The sequence below is a fragment of the Teleopsis dalmanni genome, chromosome 2, assembly GCF_002237135.1.
Source record: "Teleopsis dalmanni isolate 2A chromosome 2, ASM223713v2, whole genome shotgun sequence".
NCBI classification, from domain to species: Eukaryota; Metazoa; Arthropoda; class Insecta; order Diptera; family Diopsidae; genus Teleopsis; species Teleopsis dalmanni.
The window spans coordinates 152,898,931-152,922,707 of record NC_051847.1 but is presented as its reverse complement, the minus strand read 5'-3'; the positions used below and the strand labels follow the sequence as shown (position 1 = coordinate 152,922,707).

Genomic DNA, 23,777 nt, shown 5'->3' with positions numbered 1-23,777 from the left:
TAATATTGACCATAAAGACTATGCGATTTTTTTCCACAGTACTGACTAAGGATAGCTATCAATGTGGGTTATGGGTTATTTTGTTGTTTTGTAAAGACAATTTCGTGAAGTTATGGTCGTGCTATTGTAAGCTATGTGAGGGCAAGTCAGCAAAAATTACTCTAAAAGGATTCAATACTATTAGTTTTTATGTTATGGATGTTTGAGTGTTGTTATACTTCACTCATAATGACAAGTTTCAAACTGAATAGTATAAGTTGAAATAAAAATTTAATCGAACTTTGAATCTCAAGTGTACTACATGTACTTTTATTTGTGGAACTAAATTTATAATTAACTTTATACATAGTTTTTATTGATTTTTTATACAACATATATATTTTATATTGCAGGCACAATATATATCGTTATTCATCATTTTCCATATATATTTTATTTCATTTATTACTAATATTATTTAACTCTTTTACATTTTTTGCATGTTTCCTATAATGCATATATGCTAGTAACTTTTTATAAAAATTTATTTTTTTAATATTTCATACTTCTGAACTTTCCTACGTTAACAAATCAAATAAATCGCATTTTCACTAGAATTCACATTTATATAAAATATATTCCTTTACAAATGTCCTGTGAAATCAATTCATATTCAACTTATTTGCTTAAATTTATAGCTATTCTCATATTAACATCCTTTTTCGCTGGGAATAGAATAAAAACAACAACAATAAAAAAACCAAAAAGAGAACAAACAAACAAACAAAAACAGCGAATAAAGTGTAAAACATAACTTGTCGTTTGGCATGCATCTACACTCACTTCACTTGCCAAGTGTAAATTTATCCCACATATCCTTGCAGGGCGGTAGGTACATGCGAGGATACATGTATTTCAACAGTGCACCTTTTGTTTAACGCTGCATGTTTCAGAATTGATTGCAGTTGCCGCCACTGACTTCGTTGTTAGTTTTGCTGTAATTATTTATATATAAGTGCAAACATTGTTATGAATAAAACTGCTATGTTTAAGGAATAAAAGTGCATTACTCAGTGAAAATATTGTTGTTATTTTTCTTGCCAACTTTATCCTCATATTATTATTTATGTCAAATACAAAAGCAATGCTCTTACACACGCAAGCCTGTGCTGGTATGCATGTTGCAGCTTTTTGTTAGATTGCAAGGACATGCTCTCCTTTGAGATGTGTTATATATGCATTTGTGCGTTGGGAGTCTATTAAAGTAATGTAAAAAAATTGGTTTTAAGTTTATATGACCATTTCAATATATGACATGCCGGTCAAGTAAAATGACTTTTAAGAAAATTATATATAAAATATATATGTATAAAAAAATTGAAATATTTAATATGATTGCTGTTCTCATACTTTGAGAGATAGGGGATGTGTGTCCGTGTGTGTGGGTTTAAAACAATAATTCAATAATTCATATCCCTAGCTTATTTCATAAGTTGAAATTGTTAATAAATTACTGCTAGAACATTGTTCACTTTCTTTTTATATATACCTATGTACGATATTCTTGATTTTACATACTCTTTTTATTATATTTCACTATATACTAAAGTGTAATATAAATCATTTTTTCGTAATCATTTTGGATGTATGTATATATATATCGTACATGCTTTAAGTATTTACTTCTATTTTAAAAAATTTTTATTTTTGTGACCAAAAATATTACACTGATTTTTAATATAAATATAAATATTAATATTTTAATATTATAATAATACATTTGTCTGACCATACAGCTATTTCAAATATTTCGATATTCAAAAAAAAAATACTTTAAACCTAAGAATGTGACTATTGAGTAACCAATAATTTAACCGATAAGCTCAATTTTAGAATTGTCCTCTTTTATTAGACAAATCAATTACAACGATTTTCTTGTCTTCATCTTCATTACTTTTATAATCTTCGAAAGAAGAAACTGTGACTATCAACTAATCAGAACCATAGCTTATTAGTGCTAGGACCTAAGAGTAGCGTTGTTATGATGGCCTCAGCAGATTCCCTAACTTCATGCTTGCAGATTTCTTTTATATATCAACTTTTTTGTGCCATAAGATTTACAAATGTTCTCATTTATTTAAGACCTGAAAGTAGGTCCATAATAACTCTAGAATAACACGAATCTTCAACAATAACTTACAGCTGGCGGTAGGTGCCAGTTGCCAATATCACCTCTAGAGTTGTGCAAATTTAATTACATTATTAATCGTTCAGAAATTCTGATGCTTCTTCTTCCATCAATTATAATTGCAAATTACGCGAAATTTGTAATTGCGTTTTTCACTTTTAATTATAACTGTAATTAGGTAACTCAATCACAATTATATTGTAATTAGTAATAAAGATTTTCATTTACATTTACACTTAGAATCTAGACTCTTTTGCAAAGTATAATTACTCTGTAATGTATAACTGAATGTAATCTAATTACAAATGTAATCATTACTGCACAGCTCTGATAACCTCTATATGCGGTCAGTGTAAGATTAATACTCCTTTCTTTACCGACAACTTAATTTTTGTCATTTACAACACATATTGATCATCAAACTATATAACTGTATATATCTAGTTTGAGTTATTTGTAAAAAATTTTAACGGATCCTATTGCTTCGATTCTTTTGAAATTGGTTGACAGAATTACCTAATATTTTTATTGTTAGTATATAAAATAAAAAATAAAAATATTACTATTAGATGTTCAAATACTCAATGTGTTTTTGAGAGTGCCAAAAATAGTTCTGCGGAAATATTTCTCGTGATTTAATTCAAAACAAGCGTTAACAGCTTTGGCACAAAAGCAACCTTGTTTGGCATCGGTATATGTTTTGAATTTTTGGCTAATGTATATAATGCTATTAAAAAGGTACTATATATATTAAATTAATATTTAAAATTTATTTTGTTATTGAAGCCGAATTTTGCTGCATATCTGATGAATAGCATATTGATTGAAAAGACTTAGTTAATTTTTGCTACATATAAAGATTGGCTTAGGTTAGGTTAGAGTTGCGGTATACACACCAAAACTCACTTAAGTAATGATAAGTTAAAGATTTTCTATTTAACGAGTGAAATTTCTAATTGCCGATTTAATATGGCATATATACTCTTATTTAGATATACATAGACACTAGCATAGATACCAATTAAGTTGTAGAGTTCAGCTATTTAACTACTTATAAGTAAAAAATGTTGAAATATCTTTATGGTTTGTTTATTTCTTAAACTACATATCGATATTACAAAGACTATAAACTTCAATAAACACCAAAAAATATTTATATCTTTTAGAAAAGTGTATTTCTTTATTGAAAAGCAGATTAAAACTTTGCAAAAACTTTCAATTTTGCAAAAATATACAAAATATATTATTAAAAATTAATCTTAAGCAAAGTAAACCAACGATAAGCTTCTAACCCACATAGAAAGACTTTAATAGAAACTTTGAAATTAAAATAATTGCCAAAATGTGAACCGCTATTACTGAAAACCCATACACCCACATCAATTTTAATGACGTATACTTTATAGTTTAAAACGCTTTACGCCTTACCCACAAGCATAAGTCCTGGTAAATTTATTAGTGAGAGAAATGCACGCAAGTTCACTTTCTGTTCGTAGGCGGCATAACACTTCACTATTTAAATTAATTAATTCAAGTTCACTTTGGGCTTTAATAAATTTTGTGCTTAATTTACTTAACACAAGTGCCATCATAATTTCAAAACCCATTGAATTTATTTTTATATCAAAATACCGCATTGACTGTAAACAACCGTGCCTTGGCTGTATTCTGTAGCGATTTGTCCTTAAGATAGTGCAGCATTACACGTATGAGCACATCTCATATGCCATGCATTCACACACACACATATACACACCCAGAGGCACTGTAGTCTTCATCGATCGATTAATGCTGGTTGCTATGTTATATTTCATATCCTTATTCGGTTGTTTGTGTATGTGTGTTAGTATATGTTTGTGTGTTTTTGTATTAACTGAATTCGTATCGTTCATTATTTATGTCTCTACAGACACACTTTGGAAAGAGTTTCTGAGTTTCTTAGTATATGTGCCAAGCATGTGCGACTACATACAAGCAATTGCTTAAAATATTTGCTGTAAAACGGAAACGGAAATTATGTGTGACCGCTTGAATGCGGTTGAGTTAAGCAGCTGTGATTTGGGTTTCAGTTTATTACAATTTTGTAATATTTTTTCTTCATTTCATTATTTGTGCTACTTAAATCCTTTCCACTTTCCCCTTTCCTCTTTACTCTGTCCAACTTCTGTTATGAATGCATTTTTAAGTATTTGCGTATATTGCATTTTACTTTCACTTGGCTGCAAACAATCTTTTAAATCTTATATTTCGTGTTTTGTTTTCCTTTTTAATTTAGTTTATTTGTGTGTATTTTATTTATTTTCGGAATTTTCGTAAAGATTTATGTCTCGTAATTCTAGCCAATTTATTACATTTCACTTCTCTTTTGGCAATAAAACTTCAACAATTGAAATTTTTAAATTCAGCACACAAACGGAAATTAATTAATTTTCTCATGGAAACGTTTTTTCATTGAGTAAAGTCCTTCTATTATTTATCGAATTGTTTATTCGATCGAATTGTTTATTGAATATAGCCAATCTAATAAAAAAGTGATTTTCAATAGTGAAAAATTGGATATTTTTGAAATTTTGTGGTGAAATATGAGACTTTTAATACCCTTATAAAATCTTAATAATGACTTCTGATACCTGGGAAATACAAATTTTATTTTGTATTGAATTACTTTGATTTTGTGCAGAATAAATTAAATTGATTTCATTTATTGAAATAGTAAATGGAAGACATAATAACGATGATCAAATTAAGTTTAGACATGACTAAACTTATAACTATATTGCTCCATTAAAGGTTGCATTGAATAGAATCTGTTTTATTTAGTGAAAGCAGTAAAATAATTTTACTTATATTAGTTATTTTCTTTAATAAAATAAAAACAGTTGTAAGAAAATCAACGAATGAACATTTTAGGTATATTATAATTATAAATCAAACCTTTATTTTAACTAATATCATTACGGCACTTCAAAAACAGCTGACTCTAACACCAATTGTTAATAAACCAATGAATGATAAAAGACATTAAGACATTGGCATGCATTAATGACTTAATGATGAATAAATAATAAAATTTACTTATAATGATAATAATTCTTGCCTTATATGAAATTTGATAAAAAAACTTATTAATGTGATAGATCAGTTTAGTAATACTTTTACGTACTAAATACTTCTACGAAGAGCTCAAGTAAATTTCGGTTCAAAATAATATTTCTTGTACTGATATTTCTTAGATCCTTACGAGATCCTTAGATCCGACGAGATTCATTTACTTAGTTGGCTATTCATAGTTCTCGATCGCGTTTATTCTCCTCTAGCGACTCCGATCACTTGGTATAACGAATCACTTGTCCAGCCAAAGCATTTTTATTGACTACAAATGGACATAACGGAGCAACTGAGGTAGTTTTTATGAGCTTAACTACGTCAATATATAGCTTATATGTAAGTATAGCTTATATGTCTTATCGTTACCAATGAATAATTCTTCTTAAAAATGTTTCTTTCTCATCACTGTTAGTTATGGTTTTCTTTCTCAGTTGTCCACTTAGCCCAAATTATCCACTATTTTCAAGAGAGATTTTTCATGGAATCTGTAGATTGAACTCAACAACTTAACGATAGGTATAGAACAATCATCTAAACAGCTATGTGTTTAGTCAAAAAATTTGATTGCTAAAAATGAAAATTATTGTTATTCATTACTATTTGCAGACATTACTGCCATATAATTTCATATGTGTAAGTTGATTTTAAGAATTTAAGTGAATTCAAAATACTTTTCTATTAAGATTGTTAATATTCATATCATTTTAAAAATGTTACAACAAATTCTTAACAAATTTCCTTAAAATATAAATTTCATGACTTTTATTTATTCAAAATGTATTTGAGCCAGTGCACTTGAGTACTTTTACTCTTTATTAACTCGAAGTATCTTCAAAACCACTCTTTATGCCTTGACTGGATTAATGTTTATCATTTCATCAGACTAAGCAATAATTGACTTTATATCTGCATACCTCCCCGCGGAGCCTATAACCATTCTGAGATTCGATAACGCGATGTTCGTGAGTATGTCAGTTTTCGCAAATAATTTTAGAGCTCTATCCTTTATGTATTTTTTGATCGGATCAATCTTGAAGTCGCTGAGGATGTCATTCATTCTAATGTACCATGGTACCTTGAAAAGTCTTCTCAGAGCCTGACTTCGTGCACTAAGAATATACGAGTATCTTTAATTACTCAATATGGTAAAAATATTGGTTTTTTGATTGTATCCCAGTTTTATTTGTTTCAAAATTCGATCGATATAATCAAAAAATATTTGCTTTAAGTTGAAATTGCAAGTAAATCATAAAATATTAATAAAAATATTTACAATTTTTTGTTATTTAAAATAATTTATTTTTAGTTTCGTTCTAGCAATTTAAAATATTTCTGATAATAAATAATTCTTAAATGGAAATAAAGCCTTTTAGAACTAAGTGTAATTATGTTAATGAAATAAAAGCAATTATTTTGTACCATATAAAATTTTAGGGCATTCAGAATTATTATCGTTGTAATAATTTCTATTATTTATTGTTTTTTAAATGTTTTCATTAGTTTTATGTTGTATTAAAATATAAGCTTATGCAAATACCATTATTCCAATCAACAAATAAATGTGCATTACTCATACGCACCGTTGAACGTTTGCGCCCTCTTCATAATGCACATATTCACATATTCAATAGCGGCCCAAAAAAAAAACAGATTTTTGACATTTAAATGTTCATTTATGAGTATTTATAAATGTTTATGGATAAATTTATAAAAACTTTGCATATAAAGTAACATTTCCGTCGAAAAATATGTCATAATATTACCAAGCCACAATTCAATATATATATAAATCGTCAGCTGAATAATTAAAATTCCAGGCATTTTTTATACTGAATGCTTTTAATATGAATATCAATAAATTTAATTTATTCTGTTTATTTATTATTTATTTATTTTATTTATGCACACACGTTTTTCTACAAATGTTCTAATAGTTGCAAATATAATGCGGTTTATTTATTTTGTGGTTGTGGGCCATACGCGCGTGTGATATTTAACCAAAATTATTTCAAATGCACTTATGTGCACATAAACTGCATTTTGTGTTTGATGAAATTGGTTAGTTACTTAAATTCAAATCAAACATTTATTTCGTTCACTGTTAAAATCCTTTCTGCAGCATTAACAATAACAATAACAATTTACAAGCCAACTGGCAGTTTTAAGTAGGTAACTATGTGGATTGTTTAATGAAAATAAATATTGAAAAAAATATTTGTATTGAATTTTATAAATATTTGCGAATATAAAATACAATGAAAAATGGCTGCTTGATTTGGCAATACAACTGTGCAATTATATAAAATCAAATAATAAAAATACATATATAGTATCTAGTATCGGGTATATGCTGGTGAAGTTGCAAGGATAACGTGGAATAAAACATCAACAGTAACAACTGCGCTGAATTGTTATAAAAACATAATAAATTGAATTCCAAATTGTTATTTGTTCAAAGTGCATGTGTGCCAAGAAATGCACATATATTTTTATTTCTGTAGATACAAGTAAATATGTTTAAATTTACCTTGAGTGTTAAACGTGTGCATCTATGAATTTATACTTCAACGTTCGTATGCAAGTGGCAACTCGCATGAGCTTCAATGAAAGTATCGATAACGTTTCAAAAATGTGAAATTTAAGCATTAAAATAATATTAGATAAAAGAATTATCGATGAATGCAATAAAGTGCTAAAGCTGTGTTAATAATATTAAAAAGTAAGAGTTAAGAATTGAATGATTATTGTGTATGAGAAATACTAAAATTTGTGATATGTAAACTGCCAAATAAATTTAAAGATATAATTAATTTCATACTTTATAATTATTATCTTGTAACTTAGTTGTAAATAATTAATAACTAAAATATTTGTCGTTAAGACAGAAATTTACTCTACCTAAATATTATATTTGAAAAAAATATCTACTAAATGCAAAGAATAAGAATTTTACACTGAGAGATTATTGTACAGGTAAAGACATTTTTATAAATTTAATATATATTAATATTATTAAAAAATTGGTTTTTAAATATATAATACGTTTTAATGTTGTTTTTTTTTTTGCCGATTTAAAAAAACTATTTTAATATTATTGCATTTTCAACAAATACTACAACATTTTTTTGTTTCAAAATATACTAAATATAAAGCATATGTTTTTATACGAGTATCTCAATATACTCTAAACTATACTCTAAAGTAGAACCAAAGCATAATAGTATTATTTATAAGAAATTTTACCAGTTTACTAAAATAATGAGATACGAGTAATACTTAACACAGTATTGGACGATACAGTGCAGTTGAATTATCTGTAAAATAGTTGCCAACGAATGCAGTTTAATTATGCATACCGCTTAGACAATGGTAATGCATTTGCTTAGCTTCTTTTATAATATTTTAGTATACAGTAATCAGCTAATATTTGAAGTATAAATGGTAGCAGGTGAATTTCACTCGCAGCACTCGAATACAGGTTCAAATCTGATGCCACGGGAATCAGTGTCCACAGCTTTGGTTATTCTGCTTAATTAAGGCTGGCCTCTTTAATAAGAGTATTGTAATGGCTGCATTTAAAACCCGAAATTATGCGGGTAGAATGATGAGATTCATTATTTTTACTCAACGTGAAGTTGTATTTTACAACTAGCGGCTGTAACCAAAAGAAAATCAGAGATATTAGATGGAACTCAATTCTTCTGAAGAAGGATATTATATCTAAAAGTATCGCTTCAAATGGATGAAGTTCCTTCTAAATGCACTGCAAAGATATGTGTGTCAAAAGCACCGTGGTGTTGAGTCCTAACGGCATAATACATTAAAAATTTTAGACTGTATAGCCAGCAACTGTACTATAATCGCACCCAGTATTTAAGTAATACAATTGCTTAACTTCATTTTTGATACTTCTTTAATCATTTAAAGACGTTTAATTATCCTTCGAATACACCTCATGGATTGCGTATTTACTCAGTACGAGTACGCCTATATATTTGATGAATTGCTAGTTCAATTCTGCGCACCAAAGATTAATTCTTAAATTAAATATGTGTTATATATTTTATTCTTTTTCTTTCAAATAATGGGACAATTTAATAAAGCAACCATCCCTGAAGAAATCTTATATCAATTTATATGCAACATTTCTTTAAAATTGAAATTATTATTTGGAAAATCGCACACAAAATTTAAAAAGCACTAAATGTGCATTATTGTGCTATACTCAACCACTATTTTAAAATATTTCTTAGCAATAATATTGATCAAATCTTTTATTGTTGTTAAAACAAATAAGTATTATTAAGAAAAAGAAACTTTAGAATATTGGAGTGTAGAAAGTTCAGTATATAACCTGAAATCAGTGTTAAAGTCAGTTCAATCTATTATTGCCTTCAATAGTTGAAGATTATATATATATTTATATTTACTTTCCACTGCAATTTAAGTTTCCTGGAAAAAATTTTTTTATTTAGTAATTTAAACACTACAATTGGAAGGTTGGGGCCGCAATTACTATTCTTGTCATTATTTGTAAAAAAATCTATTCAGATGAAATGTATTTTGTACTGAAAATACTATTATTTCTACAAGTAATGATGTCACTTGTTTCATAAAAAAATGTCCACATTCGTTAACAGAAGTTAACAGAAGACAGTGTTAGAAAAAAACTTATACCGTAAATAGAGCTTTTAACACTTAATTAAATAAAGTTTAAAATAAAAATTTTTACTAAAACTTTTTTCTTTTCTTAAAATAATTAAATTCAATTTATTAACTAGATTTCGTGAAATCTTATATTAAATTTTTTTTATAAATTGCTTCTTTCATTACTCAGCAAAAAAAAAAATTATGAAAGGAAAATATGAAACTTGTTTAATGCTGACTCATCCATTTAACTACTTATGTTAAAAATCTACTATATTTATTTGTTGAGAAAAAAAATTATAAAAATCTTTAAATTATACAAAAAATTTTTAATAATGTCATTTTGACTAAAATCAGCAAATTATTCAACTCTTTTCTGCTCCTGCTCTGTTAAATGTGCGCTGTCTTTCTATCTGACAATTGCAACTTGCCGCAATAGTGGCTCTCCTAATCCTCATAATCCGTTTAAATTAGCACTTAATACTTGCAAAGTTTATGAGTAAATTTTATTGGAGTGCAAGTGCCAAGACGTTTACTTTGAAATTTAATAATGCAAGTAATTAGTAATTTCGTTGCATGCTGCTTTCGACGGCTTTCGACGGCAATAGTGAAGTTGCAATCAAACTTTTTGCCGAAAGTCAAACGAGGAGGGGGAATAGAAACGGTTGAATGAATCGGTATGCAGTATTAAAATGAATAAGAAATAAAATTGTTGCACTTTCAGTAGCAAGTTTTTAAGTTTAATCTGAGCTCTAAAGTTTTACAAAAGTTGAATTTGGTAAATATTTTAAAATGGCAGACATTGTTAGTGTGTTAATTACTTCCCTGCGAATGCATACACCAACTTCTGTTTTGTCTAAATAATTTATATTGTACTTATATATTCTCCCTTTAATAAAAACAATTTCATTTTACTATAATCCTGCAGTTTTGTTAAACAGACGACAAAGGAACATGCTTTAAATTTAAGCTTTATACCACGAGTATCTTTACCTGGTCGACCAAACATGGTAAACTGAGGCACTTTGTACAGTACTAATATTTATTTAAGATTATAATAATTTGAGTTTAATGTTGAAATAAAATTGAAATTAAAAATAAAATGAAATAATTATTTAAAAGTAAAAATTATATAATATATCGCAAGGAATTAATTTGGAATAGAAAAGATAAACCCCATATTGAAGTATTTTTTGAACACAAAAAACTTTTTGTCCCTGTGACATGATGTCGTCGTCAAAAGTCTCTTTAAATATATAAATTGTAAGGTTGTACTAAATTTCATTGAAACTTCTCACAAGATCTTTCTTCCAATAAAATCTCCTTAAAATAAAATAGCATATCAGTAGGTAACTGGCTCTTGAAGAGAAGTCAACACTGTCTTCATAAATGTCCTTTTGTGTAACTGACTGAGACTAAGTGAATAAAGTAGGTATTTCTTCTTTAAAATAGAATCCAAAATATTAGCTGTTGATGCCATTTTAACTTTGGGCAAGGATAGGAAGTCCTGACCGAGCAGTTTTTTTTTTCTGACACAGACCAAAGCCGGTCAGTCACAAAGTATGTGATTAGAGGTCTTATCCACTTCGAAGAAAAGACAACATTTTGCCTCGTTAAAGAGACGCTGCTTATTAAGATAATAATACAGATTGTGCTGACTCGTCAGATACTCTGCCAACAACTTCAGTGTCGTTTTACTAAGAGGGACATTATAGTTGTTTAGTGAGAAAAACTTAAGATACTGTTAGTGCAACCAAAACACTAAAAATTAATTAGTTTTGTTAAAGAAGTACAAGGTTTCAAAATTCAGAACACTCATTACTTTTCGAGCATACCCTATATAACAGTCATTATATGACCTTTAAGTACTCTAACTTCAGGAATATTTTTAATTATTTTAAACAAAAATTGAACTTTGCCAGCATTTCAAACTAAGAAATTGTGAATATTAGATTTCTTAACTCAGTACAAGATATTTTTGTTCAATAAATAGTTAATTCGAATTAAATATTGCTGCATATAAAATACTGACACTCATTTCCGTTTAAATTTTTAAAAAGTAGTTTCAAATTTTAATAAATATACAAAATTTTTTGCTTTTATAAAAATTAATCTCATAAATAATATTATATTATCTCAATGTAAAAGTATACAAATATAGTATCAAGCAATTAGATTATGCAGAATATATTTATATTTATATTACTTTGCAATAAAAATTTCTATCCATTCTTTAAGGTCAGTTATGCTGGCTTATTGTAAGTTTCTATGGAATTGATTTTTTCCCTATTGAATACTGCAAAATGTGCAAAAGAAGAGATTATATTTTTAAGTTGCAGCTATTAGTAGTTGTAGCGTATTTTCCCAGCTGCTATCTGCTGCCATTATCCTTCTGCAAAACAGGAAGAAAATCTCAAGTGTTAAGATAGCTTAAATTAAACCAAGCATAGAATTTCGTACGCTTTCTTATCCTTTTCAGTGCATTACTTATAATGGTTCTTCAACGTGGTTGCCGTTTTCCATAGATTTGGTTGCATATTGAATTGAATTTTTGGTATGCGTGCAGCGACTGCAAATGACGCTGATATCTGTACAAAGCAGATACCATTCCATTGTAAAAATAATTGAAATTTTGTTAAACTACTAACCATAAGTTAGCATAATACATAGAGTTTTTTACTTTTTATAAAAACATTTTCTTTCAGATAACCAAAAATAACTTTTTATTCTTTTTAGACTTCACCAACTTTTATTTCTTAACGAAGGAAAGGATTCTGTAAAAGCTTTAATATTTGTACAATATGTATACTTGTGTTTAAAATATATGAAGGAAACATTTATATTGAATGTTAAGTTTATATATGCTATCACATGAACACATGAACTTAGCAAGCATCATATTTAAGGCTGCACTTCTCACATTATCGATTTAATTATATCATAAAAATATGTATCTATGCTGCCATTATACCGGATTTCAGTCATAAGCCTTTATTTTATAGACCAATAATATAGCAATAACAATATGTTCAGGTTGTTAATTTTTTCCTTTGTGCATATATGAGTCATGAAATTAAAGTTGCTGGTGTGATGAACGCTTTGAGTATCCTTCCAATGTCAATCAATTGCATATAAACAGTTTCCGGAACTGTTGCTTGCTTTCATTATTATATTACATTATCTCATGTTGCCGAAAGTAAATTTATGTGCTTTTTATTAAGTCACTTACATAAAGTTTTAAATTAAAAGACGTATTTAACTCATAAATATTTAATTGCAAGCAAATTCTTCATAAATCACAACAACTCTATATCAAAAGACCTTACTCAAAAGTGATTTTATAATAATATAACTCATATTTTATTTATTATTAAAATAACATGCTCTGGCTTAAGTAAATTCAATTGACCTTTTAGATTGAAAAAACCACAATATCGTTTAACTTGACATATGCCAAAATTTATTTTATACTCTTCCAAAGCTTCCTTAAGGCATTTCAATTAAAATATCATGAATTTCAATATAATTTAGTCATGAGAATGAGTAAATATATCAAAACAGATTTATTTAAAACCAACAAACGTCAGAAAATTCAATTATAAAATGTTCGAAAAAAGCATAAATCATAAAATACTTTATAGATTTTGTTGCAAATTAAGTCAATAAAAATCCTTACATAAACAAGAAGAAAATCAAAAATTTATTGTTTTCTATTAGAAATTCACTATTAAATAATGCATAAGTACGAATAGTAAACAGTAAGTCAGCAACTAAAAGTTGTTACTAGAAGTCAAGCCAACAAAGTTTATAGGCACAACTGCAAATTGCAGTAAAAGTTTTTATGGCTTTATGTCTTCGTAGTCCGAAGAGCAGTTAAAATACTTGTAATACATTTTGTATATTTTAGTATACAGTATAGAGTCTAACTGCAGTACGTATAGAGGCAGTAAGTGCATCATCATGTTACCTGCATACAAAACCAATAAAAATGCTCAAATAGATTTATCGTCTTTTGCAACAATCGTTGCGTTTTTAGAGTACTCAAAAGAATCCCATTGTATTGTTAGCCATGCAAAACAAATAGTATAACTTATTTAGCCTATGTTAACTACGATTAAGTTCTGCAATAGTAGCTACAGATTCAAATGCAATGCTGCATTAAAAAAATTCCATCTCATATTTAACTATGTCTCTTATTTGCTGCTTGTATATGCTCCAACCTAAAGTTTTCTAATTGTCAGCCATAAAGTAGGTCAGTACTTGACAAAATTAATTTGTAAATATTTTCTATGACTTTTAAACACTTTAAAGTATTTTAAGTGATTTATTAAATTAAGTTACAAAATGTGACAGTCACTGTACTGCACCGAGTCCCCCCAACTCCACACGTCTTTCACAGTTCATGTTTATTAATTTGTCACAGCATTTTAAGCAATTTTTACTGACCATTAATTTTTACTGCTTCTAATATTAGTTGCGAAAATAAAACAGAATACTAAAATACAAAAACAAAAAAAAACAAAAAAAAACAAAAACTATATAAGAAAATTAGAGAAGATTCTGCACAATAAAAAGTTTCTGAAGGACTAATTGGTTTCTTTTTCAGATTTTCTAGTAAAACTAATAACAACAAAAGCAGTACAAATTTCAGCTGAAAAGTGTGCTACGATTTTTTCTTTGCCTTGTCAGTTAGTTGCTTTTGCTTGTGGCCTGTGTGCTGTGTCCTATGTCCTTCTGTATGACTGACAGCAGCAAGATTAATGCGACAGTCTTTGAATAAATCCATTGCCCGAAAAAATATCTTAATGTTATTAATTATATTACATCATAAAGTATACAAAGAAGCAAAGAAGTTGCAAAAAATTAAAAGAAACAAATTTGCAATTAAAAATAGAAGTATAATTAAATAGCAGCAAATACTGGTTTAACTTTTAAAACAAAAGTTTTCTTAGCTTTAATTACTTAATGCTATTTTTTTTTTCATCAATAGAAAAAATTCATCTAAGACTATTAACAAAATTCGTTTATGACTTAATGCCTTTATTGTTTTCAATGCATATAAATGCTTTAACAGATCAAATAAATATTTAATTGGGTTTCGCATAAGGTTTTGGCATAAAGCACAAATTGGATGAGCCCTAAAGGACAATAACATCAATTAATTTAATCCGCTTGAGTAGGATTTAGATATTGCATTAGGAATTAGGAGTGAGAATTGATGCATATGTACGTTGTGAAAACAAATAAGTAATAATTTATTAATAATACTTAATAATCATTAACATGTGCTTTAATTTTATTTTAATATGAAAAATTATTCGGTAATCATCAAGAAATTACGCAAAAGCACTAAAACTCTGTAAAGTAGGTAGGTAGCGGCCTTGTTTCCAAAAAGCCAACTTGAGCTCAAATAATGACCCATTGTGGTGCCACAGGAACAGCATTGGTACGTATAAATATTGAAATTAGTATACAACCATTAGGTAAAGGAAAATCAAACTGACAGTTCTATAAATTTGGTTATGTCCCTATTATTACAGGATGACAGCTTGGTCAGATTGGTGAGAAAAGGGGCTCCGAAGATTCTTGATTTTCTCCTAGCTAAAAAATAGCATTGACACATTGTATGCAGCACTGTCTTCTCCTATTCTGTAGAGCCACAGCCTCGAGGTGAGTCATTTTAGGGTTGACCTAGTCTCATAACATGCCTTTCTATTTGCGCAATGGTCACCACTTGATTTGTGCAATCGCTTGATTCTGATTCTAAATCGTAAAGATATGTTGTAACCATTATGTCACTAATATTATACTCTAAAAAAACAAAAAAATTAGAATATCAAGAAACATCAGGTAATATAACTTTGTGATGTATATGAAGTAGTTTTAAGATTAAAGTGCCTATTGTTAGTCTCTAGAAGAGAAAATTCAAGAAATAACTTCAGAGTATGAAACCAAAAAACTATATATTAGACCTATTGCGACTTGATACAGATCAGTTATTTGAGACGTAGAGTTTGAAGTCCGAAGGCTTTGCTAAAATTAAATAAGTGCAAGTGGTTAATTTTTCAGTAGTTTAAAACTAGGTTTTTTGTAATTAGATGGCTGACAAATTGGTGGTTATACATTTATTCATTAAACAACTGCCTATTATAATGAAATCAATTAAAAGTTTATAATCCTCACACTCTTCCAAAATAATTTGCTGGACATATGAGTATCTTTTAATTGTAGTAGTTACCCATGCTTTGCTTCAAAATAAATCCTTTTGAATAATTAATATTATATATTCAGCATTTAAACTTAAAAACAAAACGTAGTAAATTCTTAAGTGAAAGTGTCAGCTTAAAGCTGATATGATTTTAAAAATGTGTCCTTAAAATCATTTGCGTGTGATATTCAATGTTTGAGTGAAAGTACAAGTTCTTATTAGCGTAAAAGCATTAAAAATGATATATCATTTTAAATACTCGTACTTTTGTCTTCATACTCGTTTCGAGTGAAAAGTATCTGCAGTAAAATGACAACGAAGCGAAATAAAAATAAAAAATAAGAAATCATTCGTATGTACTGAAAGGACATGGAAATGTAAAAATCTCAAATGACAAAAGCACTCAAACGTGGTATATATAATGTTATAAAACTGTTAATACACATATGTAGTCGTATATATGTAGAGATATATGCTGTTTTAAAAAAGATTACATATACATCTCAAGAATTTTTAAAAGCACATGTGTTTTTTATGGCTTATCTTCAACAAAAATTAAATGCGAAAAAACTCAGTTAACAAGTAAAGTAAGCATGGATGCGACAGGCGAGAAAACTTATAAACAATATAAAATTACAAAAACAAAAATGAAAATGAAAATAAAAATAAAAATGAAAAATAAAAAAATAAGTGTGACTTTTAGCGTTTTTTAAGGATATGAAAGTTTCAGTTTTATGTTTCAGTATCCTGTTTGGAAAGTGTGTTTAATGCATTTGTAGAATGAACTCGTTAAAACTGCTTAAAATTAACTTAATAAGGTTAAATACTTAACATGCATAAAAATGCATAAATATGAAATTTTCAACTCATATTCATTTTATTTTATAATTTTGCAAATTTCCAACAGATAATTTATACAATGGCGCGGAGTCAGTTGTCGGGATTTTTTTAAATATTTGTTAATGAAAATTTAATTTAAAATTAAGGCTTTCGGTTTTCAATGTTTATGGAAAATAATAAAATAATATCGGTTTAATTACTGATTGCCCTGACTTAATTGACAGCTTAATTATGGACACTTAATTAATTAAAAATCTTTTTTTTTGTTTTGCTTTTAATATAACAAATGCACCACAATTGCATTTTCATTTTCAAAAATTGGTTAATCAAAAAATATTGGTTTGTCATTGGATATATCCACTTATGTTTGCTTTTTCCAATATTAGTAATAAATTCATTAAATGACACATGAAAACTTAAACCAAATTTTTTACGTGCTTAGAATGCGCTTTTAAAGGTGTGTGCTTTTAAATCTTGCAATTCTGATTTTTATAGAACAAATATACAGAAAAATCATAAAAACTTTATGTTTATGATTAAATTATAAAAATTGTACTCTAGCTATTTACCAATGGATATAGTACCGCAGCGCTTAACAAAAGTCAATGGAAAGAATTGAAAAATTTGAAACTCCTCACAGCAAAAGAGTATAGAGTTGAGCACTAAGTAAACCATACTCAGCTCCTTACTGTTTATCAACACTTAAGAACCATTTTCCATTATTAATCCAACGCAGTGGCACAATTTACCGTTGCACTTTAGCTTTGTTTAGAAACCTCTAATTTCTTATCCTTTCGCTTATTTCCTACTCCATTCTCCTATGTTTTGTTGATCTTTCGTTAGTGCCATTGCTCCTTTGGCATGTCACAAACAGTAGACATAAGCTTTGTTGTGGCGAAAAAGAAAAATCCTGTCAAAAAGCATACACACATACGCACAACTAAGAATACCTAAGGATAGAATCTAAGTGACACATGTTGGCGTTGTTGTAAGTCCAAGTAGTGGGCAAAGTAACAAATACTACTTACCGTGCCAAACAAAATATTTTATTTTCCTACTTGCTAAGCTTAAGGATTCTTTTTCTTGGCAAGTTTATTTTCTTTAGTGATATTTCTTCAAAATTTTTGCTTTCTTTATTTCCTCCTTAATTCTTCTCCATTTGTTTTGGTAAATTTTTTGTCATTTTGTTGCTACAGTACACAAAATTTGAGTAGAAAAATATTGGGTCAAAAACACACAAACCTATGTAACATCAAGTGTTTGATATGCAATTCTCTTAGAGAAGCTGTAACCCATTCACCCTCAGATTTTTCAGATTTTATTTAATCAAAGTTGGGGCAAAAGTTGGCTTGGTTCTGCAGAAGCGTCAATACTCTTCACATAGATAACTTGTAGCAAAGTCATGTATTGTTTAATTAAAAGATTTTTTCTTCATATATATTTTTAAATGAGTTGTAATATACAATACTTTTATTAGAATTTGATCTTAAAAGTGTATTAAATACAATGAAATAATGTATTTATCTATGACATCAGCTGGAATAATAATAATTTAAAGGCACATAAGCGCCTCTGCGCCTTTGTACCACAACTATTTATGTAATCTCATCAATACAAAGTTTATTTTAGAAGAATATGTTAATTAATGTGAGAAATAATAAGGCTATATAGTCTATCAAGCTTAAAGGAGAAAAAAAAACGCCTAAAAAGTATCAAGATTTTTATTTCCTTAATAAATTTCTTTAGATTGAACAGAGAGAGTGAGAGTGAAAGAAAGAGAGAGAGAGAATGAATGAAAGAGAGTGTGAGTGAGAGAAATAGTGGGACAGAAAGAAAGGGTGAGAGAGAGGGACAAAGAGAAAGAGTGAGAGGGAGAGAGAGAATATAAAATATATATCAATATTATTAACAAATATAATAATAATATTATATTGATATAATAAATATATATCAATATAATATAGAAATATCAATATTCTCTTTGTTATTGTTTTGTAATCAAGGACTAAGGATTTAGTATTCAATACTCAGCTAGCTTGCAAGTTTCCAGTTTTGGCGATCATACCGGAAGATTGGTTTCTCCGCCTAAGAAAATGATAAATATTTATAAAATTGTTTTTTCCCATATTATATGTTGTGTATCTAATATAAAAAATTTTATCAATTAAATATTCATTAAATTAATTGCTCTATACTTCTTGGAGTGTTGTTTTTTAACTTAATTTAAGTAAACATTTTAAAATTAAACAAATAAATTAAGCGATTTATTAGCTATCCTAACCAATTGCATATATTGATGAGATTCATATGTTTATTTTATAAATGAAATAATAGCGATTGCAGCAACATTTTCATTAAATTTATATATTTAAGTAATGCTGATATCAAGTGATACGAAAAGATAAGATATTTACATCCGTTTGAAATCAATAAGAAATTTATTTAGATACGTGTTTAATTGAAAATGAAATTATTTGTTAAAAGACATAACAGGCAAGCATTTATCAAAAATAATGATATTCATTCGAGAGTAAACACAATTCATTAAACTCATTATTGCATGACAATATTGAAAGCAATAACATTTCATTTATTTATTATGATTAAATTAATTTTATTATATAAAAGGCATAAATTAAAATCTGAATATGCGTGAAATGCATATATTTGCTTAAATTTGCACTTAAACAATGAAGAACTTAACTTCAAACTTCAAGTACAAATGTAAAATCATTGAATCGCACAGATAAACAAATGAACCGATAAACATGTTTGTATGCATGTTATGTATATAAACATTGTATATACATAAACATATGGCTACATGTAGTATACAGCGTAAAGTTTTGTTTTTGCCGCGAATACATGCGTCTCGAGTGCGGTCCGCTAGTTCGGTATATATTTCCTGCAATTGAAGTGTTGTAACAACAAAAAGTTCTTAAATGCGGTGGAATATAATGTACTCACTTGGAGCGATAAAGAGCTGCAGCCGATAAGTGTTATTTTTTAAAAAATTTCATTTTAAATTATTCAACTTTTTGAATTTACATATTTTGTTTTTATTTTTATTGAATTTGTTTGACTTTGTGCGCTTTTTTGTTTTGCAAAATAATTGCACACATATAAAATCAGCTGATAGAGACAGCAATTGAAATTATTAAACAGAAACATTATAAAGTGAATAAGTGTTACAAAACGATCAAATAATTAGACCAATTGTTACACAAAAACCTAAACAATCGTGTAATCTTGTACACTGATTTAGCAATTTAGCAGAATATTTTAATTTAATTAGCAAATTTTAAATTTATTAGCAAATTTTAATTTTTACTTGAATTTGGAATTTTGAGCATTTGAAATTTACAGGTATTAAATTATTTTAATTTAATTAATTTAGGATACCCTTTTAATTTAATTAAATCTAATTAAATTAATAGGGTATCGAAAAGGTATGAGTGGGCAAAAAACATCACCTCTGCGGAAACAAAACGCAGTACAAAAAACAATGGAGAAGGAGGTATTAAACATACCTTTATCCCCCAAGCCTGACGATAGTGTAGAGGATAAGCTGGTACAACTATCTGCGATGATGGAATCACAAAGGCATATTAATAAGGATATGCGGGATCTGCTTGCACAGATAGTTAAGATGTATAAGACGGAACAAGAAAGGGGGCCACAAGTGCCGTTGGTGGCTAAGAGTGTAGCTTCCATTAGCGTGCAAACTCAGGGAGCACTAAAGCGTGCTGCGAAAGAAAAACCGAACGGTCCACCACCCAAAGTCCAAATTAGGGAAATTGGAAGTAAGGAGCAGGAAACGAATTTTCACAAATGGCAGCTAGTGCAAAAGAAAAAAGGGAAAACTGTGCCAAATCTGGACCTCATTAAAGCGCCTAGAGTAAAACCGGAAGCAATTCTCATTAGTAAGACGGCAGACAAGTCTTACGCTGAAATGTTAAAGATCATTAAAACAAAACCAGAGCTACAAGAATTCGGAAAAAACGTGAACAAAATCCGAAAAACTAAAGAGGGGGACATATTGATTCAGCTTACCAAAGAAGCTGGAAATTTAGCGAAGGACTTCTGCAATGAAATGAAAAACACACTTCAGAATTGTGCTAGTGAAAAATCTTTAACACAGCACACCCTAATAGAATGCAGGGATTTGGACGAGATAACATCCAACGAAGAGGTGCGCGCGGCGATTGCTGATCAATTTCCAGCAATAAATGTAAGTGACATCAACGTCAAGTTTTGGCGTGCCGCAAGGGACAGCACAAGATCAGCAATTATTGACCTTCCTACTAAGGATGCCAGTATATTGATTGCAGCTGCCTCAGTCAGAGTTGGCTGGGTACGCAGTAGGATCAGAAAGCATATCACACCCATGAGGTGTTTCAAATGTCTTCAATTTGGACACGCTGCTAGACAGTGCAAAAGCGATAATGACAGATCAGGCACATGTATGAGATGTGGACAAGATGGTCACAGGGCAAAAACGTGCTCGGCGCAACCAAAATGCATCCTACGTCCGGAAAACTGCAACGGTGGCAATCTACACTACTCAAGAAGTTCCAAATGTGAATTCTACAGGAAGGCTATACAGGAGCTTAAGTCCAAAAAATGATTAAATTTCTGCAATTGAACCTAAATCGATGCGAAGCTGCCCAAGACCTTTTATCCCAAACAGCTTTGGAATTAAAGACAGATGTACTCATAATTAGTGAGTTTTACAAATCAAAAGAAACCTCCAAATGGGTACAAGATATTACTGCAAAGGCTGCCATTTGGCTAGGACAGGACATAGTGTTTGAACCAAGAGTATTGATACAAAAAGAAGGTCTAGTACTTGTCAGAATCCGGGGTATCTATGTGTGCAGCTGTTACATATCCCCAAATATCTCCCAAGAGAGATTTGAAGAGTTTCTTGATAGGCTATCAGGAACAATCAGAAACAAAACTCCCATCATTGTTGCAGGGGATTTCAATGCTTGGGCAGTCGAATGGGGCAGTAGTAATACAACGCGCCGAGGTAGAGCCCTATTAGAAACGTTTACCTCACTAAACCTAATACAACTGAACAATGGGCATAGCCCAACGTTCGATAATGGTAGAGGCGTTTCCTACATAGATCTCACCTTTGTCAGCCCGTCATTAGTAAGGGGTTCGCAATGGAATGTAACAAACCACTACACCCACAGCGACCATCATGCAATTCTTTTTTCCTTATCGCTAAAAGAGAAGTTTGTTTTGAAAAAATCGCAGAGAAAAGCACAGCAAATAGGCTGGAAAACTAAGTATCTTGCCACAGAGATAATGGAATTCATGACCGAAAACATGAGTTTCGGAGTCGGGGATGCTTTTGAAAAATCAAATCACCTTATGAAGGAATTATGCAACGTCTGTGATGCATCAATGCCAAGAAAAGGCAGAGGTAATGGGCGCCCATCAAACTATTGGTGGACGGAAGAAATAGCTTTACTAAGATCTCAGTGCTTTGCCTCCCGTAGGCAATTTCAACGTCACAGATCGGGAGTAGATGCGGAAAGGCTTCTACAAAAATACCGAGAGAACAGATCTAAACTTAAAAAGGCAATTATTAGGAGTAAGAATCAAGCTTTTCAAACTCTGATCAATGATGTAGACCAAAATGTCTGGGGCGATGGCTACAAAATAGTAATGCGTAAATTTAAGAGGTTAAGAGGCTCGGTACCTTCATGTCCTAAAATAATGGCGAATATCGTGAAACATTTGTTCCCAAAAAAGGGAGAACTTAGAATTTTAATACCGATAAACACCGATTTAAATGAGATACCTCCGGTTACAAATCCTGAAGTCATAGCCGCTTCTTCCAGAGTTAAGCCCAATAAATCTCCTGGTTTGGATGGAATCCCCAATACTGTACTGAAGAAGGCAATACAAAAACAAGCTTCTATATTTACGGATGTTTACAACAGCTGCCTACAGGAAGGAATCTTCCCTTCGTGTTGGAAAAAGCAAAGATTGGTGCCTATTCCTAAAGGTAATAAGTCCCCAGAACTGCCATCATCTTATAGACCTTTATGCTTATTAGACACTGCAGGTAAGGTCCTTGAAAGAATTATAAGTTCTAGATTAGAAAAATTCACAGAGGCAAGTCAGGGTCTATCAAATAACCAATTTGGCTTTAGACCTAAACGCTGTACTGTTGATGCTGTACTACATGTATGCAACATTGCAAAGGAAGCTACTAAGGGCGTAAGGTGGCTAGGTGGTACTAAAAAGTACTGCGCGGTAGTGACCTTAGACGTTAAAAATGCTTTCAACACTGCTGAGTGGAGTAGCATCTTAAATGCACTGATGAAAATGAGAGTCCCAGAATATCTTTTGAAAATTATAACATCATATTTTAAAGACAGATTACTCTTATATGATACAGAATCCGGACCCAAAATATATAGGATTACGGGAGGGGTCCCCCAGGGATCAGTTCTAGGGCCAATTCTTTGGAATATCATGTACGATGGTATCCTTCGAATCGAAAAGCCGGACGGAGTGCACGTAGTTGGGTATGCAGATGATATTGCAATAGTAGTGGTTGCAAAAACTCTAGACGAAGTGGCTAGGAATTGCAGCGCTACTATTGCAGCAGCTAAATCGTGGCTGCAATACAGCGGATTAGAGCTTGCTGAACATAAAACTGAGGTGCTATTAATCACAAGTAGGAAAAAGATTGAACAACTCTCAATTAAAGTGGGTGGAGTAGATATACAATCTAGCCCCCAACTTACATATCTTGGTGTAACCTTAGATAGTAGGTTGAGTTTC

The 23,777-nt window shown here is 29.6% G+C and overlaps 1 protein-coding gene and 1 long non-coding RNA gene across 2 annotated transcripts in view; one reads left to right on the top strand and one right to left on the bottom strand.

The window, feature by feature from the left end:
* Positions 1-17,589, top strand: part of LOC119675953 (maternal effect protein oskar-like) — a 30,461-nt gene extending 12,872 nt beyond the window's left edge. Inside the window, exon 5 of the mRNA XM_038087172.1 lies at positions 17,532-17,589. Coding sequence (XP_037943100.1) covers positions 17,532-17,589 — 58 coding nt within the window. The remainder of the gene's footprint in view (positions 1-17,531) is intronic.
* A 2,230-nt stretch (positions 17,590-19,819) lies between these two features.
* Positions 19,820-20,027, bottom strand: LOC119679968. Its single transcript, XR_005252440.1, has 2 exons — positions 19,938-20,027; positions 19,820-19,875 (listed from the first exon to the last, which is right to left on the bottom strand). It is a non-coding gene; the product is annotated as an uncharacterized LOC119679968 (long non-coding RNA).
* Between the last annotated feature and the right edge of the window lie 3,750 nt (positions 20,028-23,777).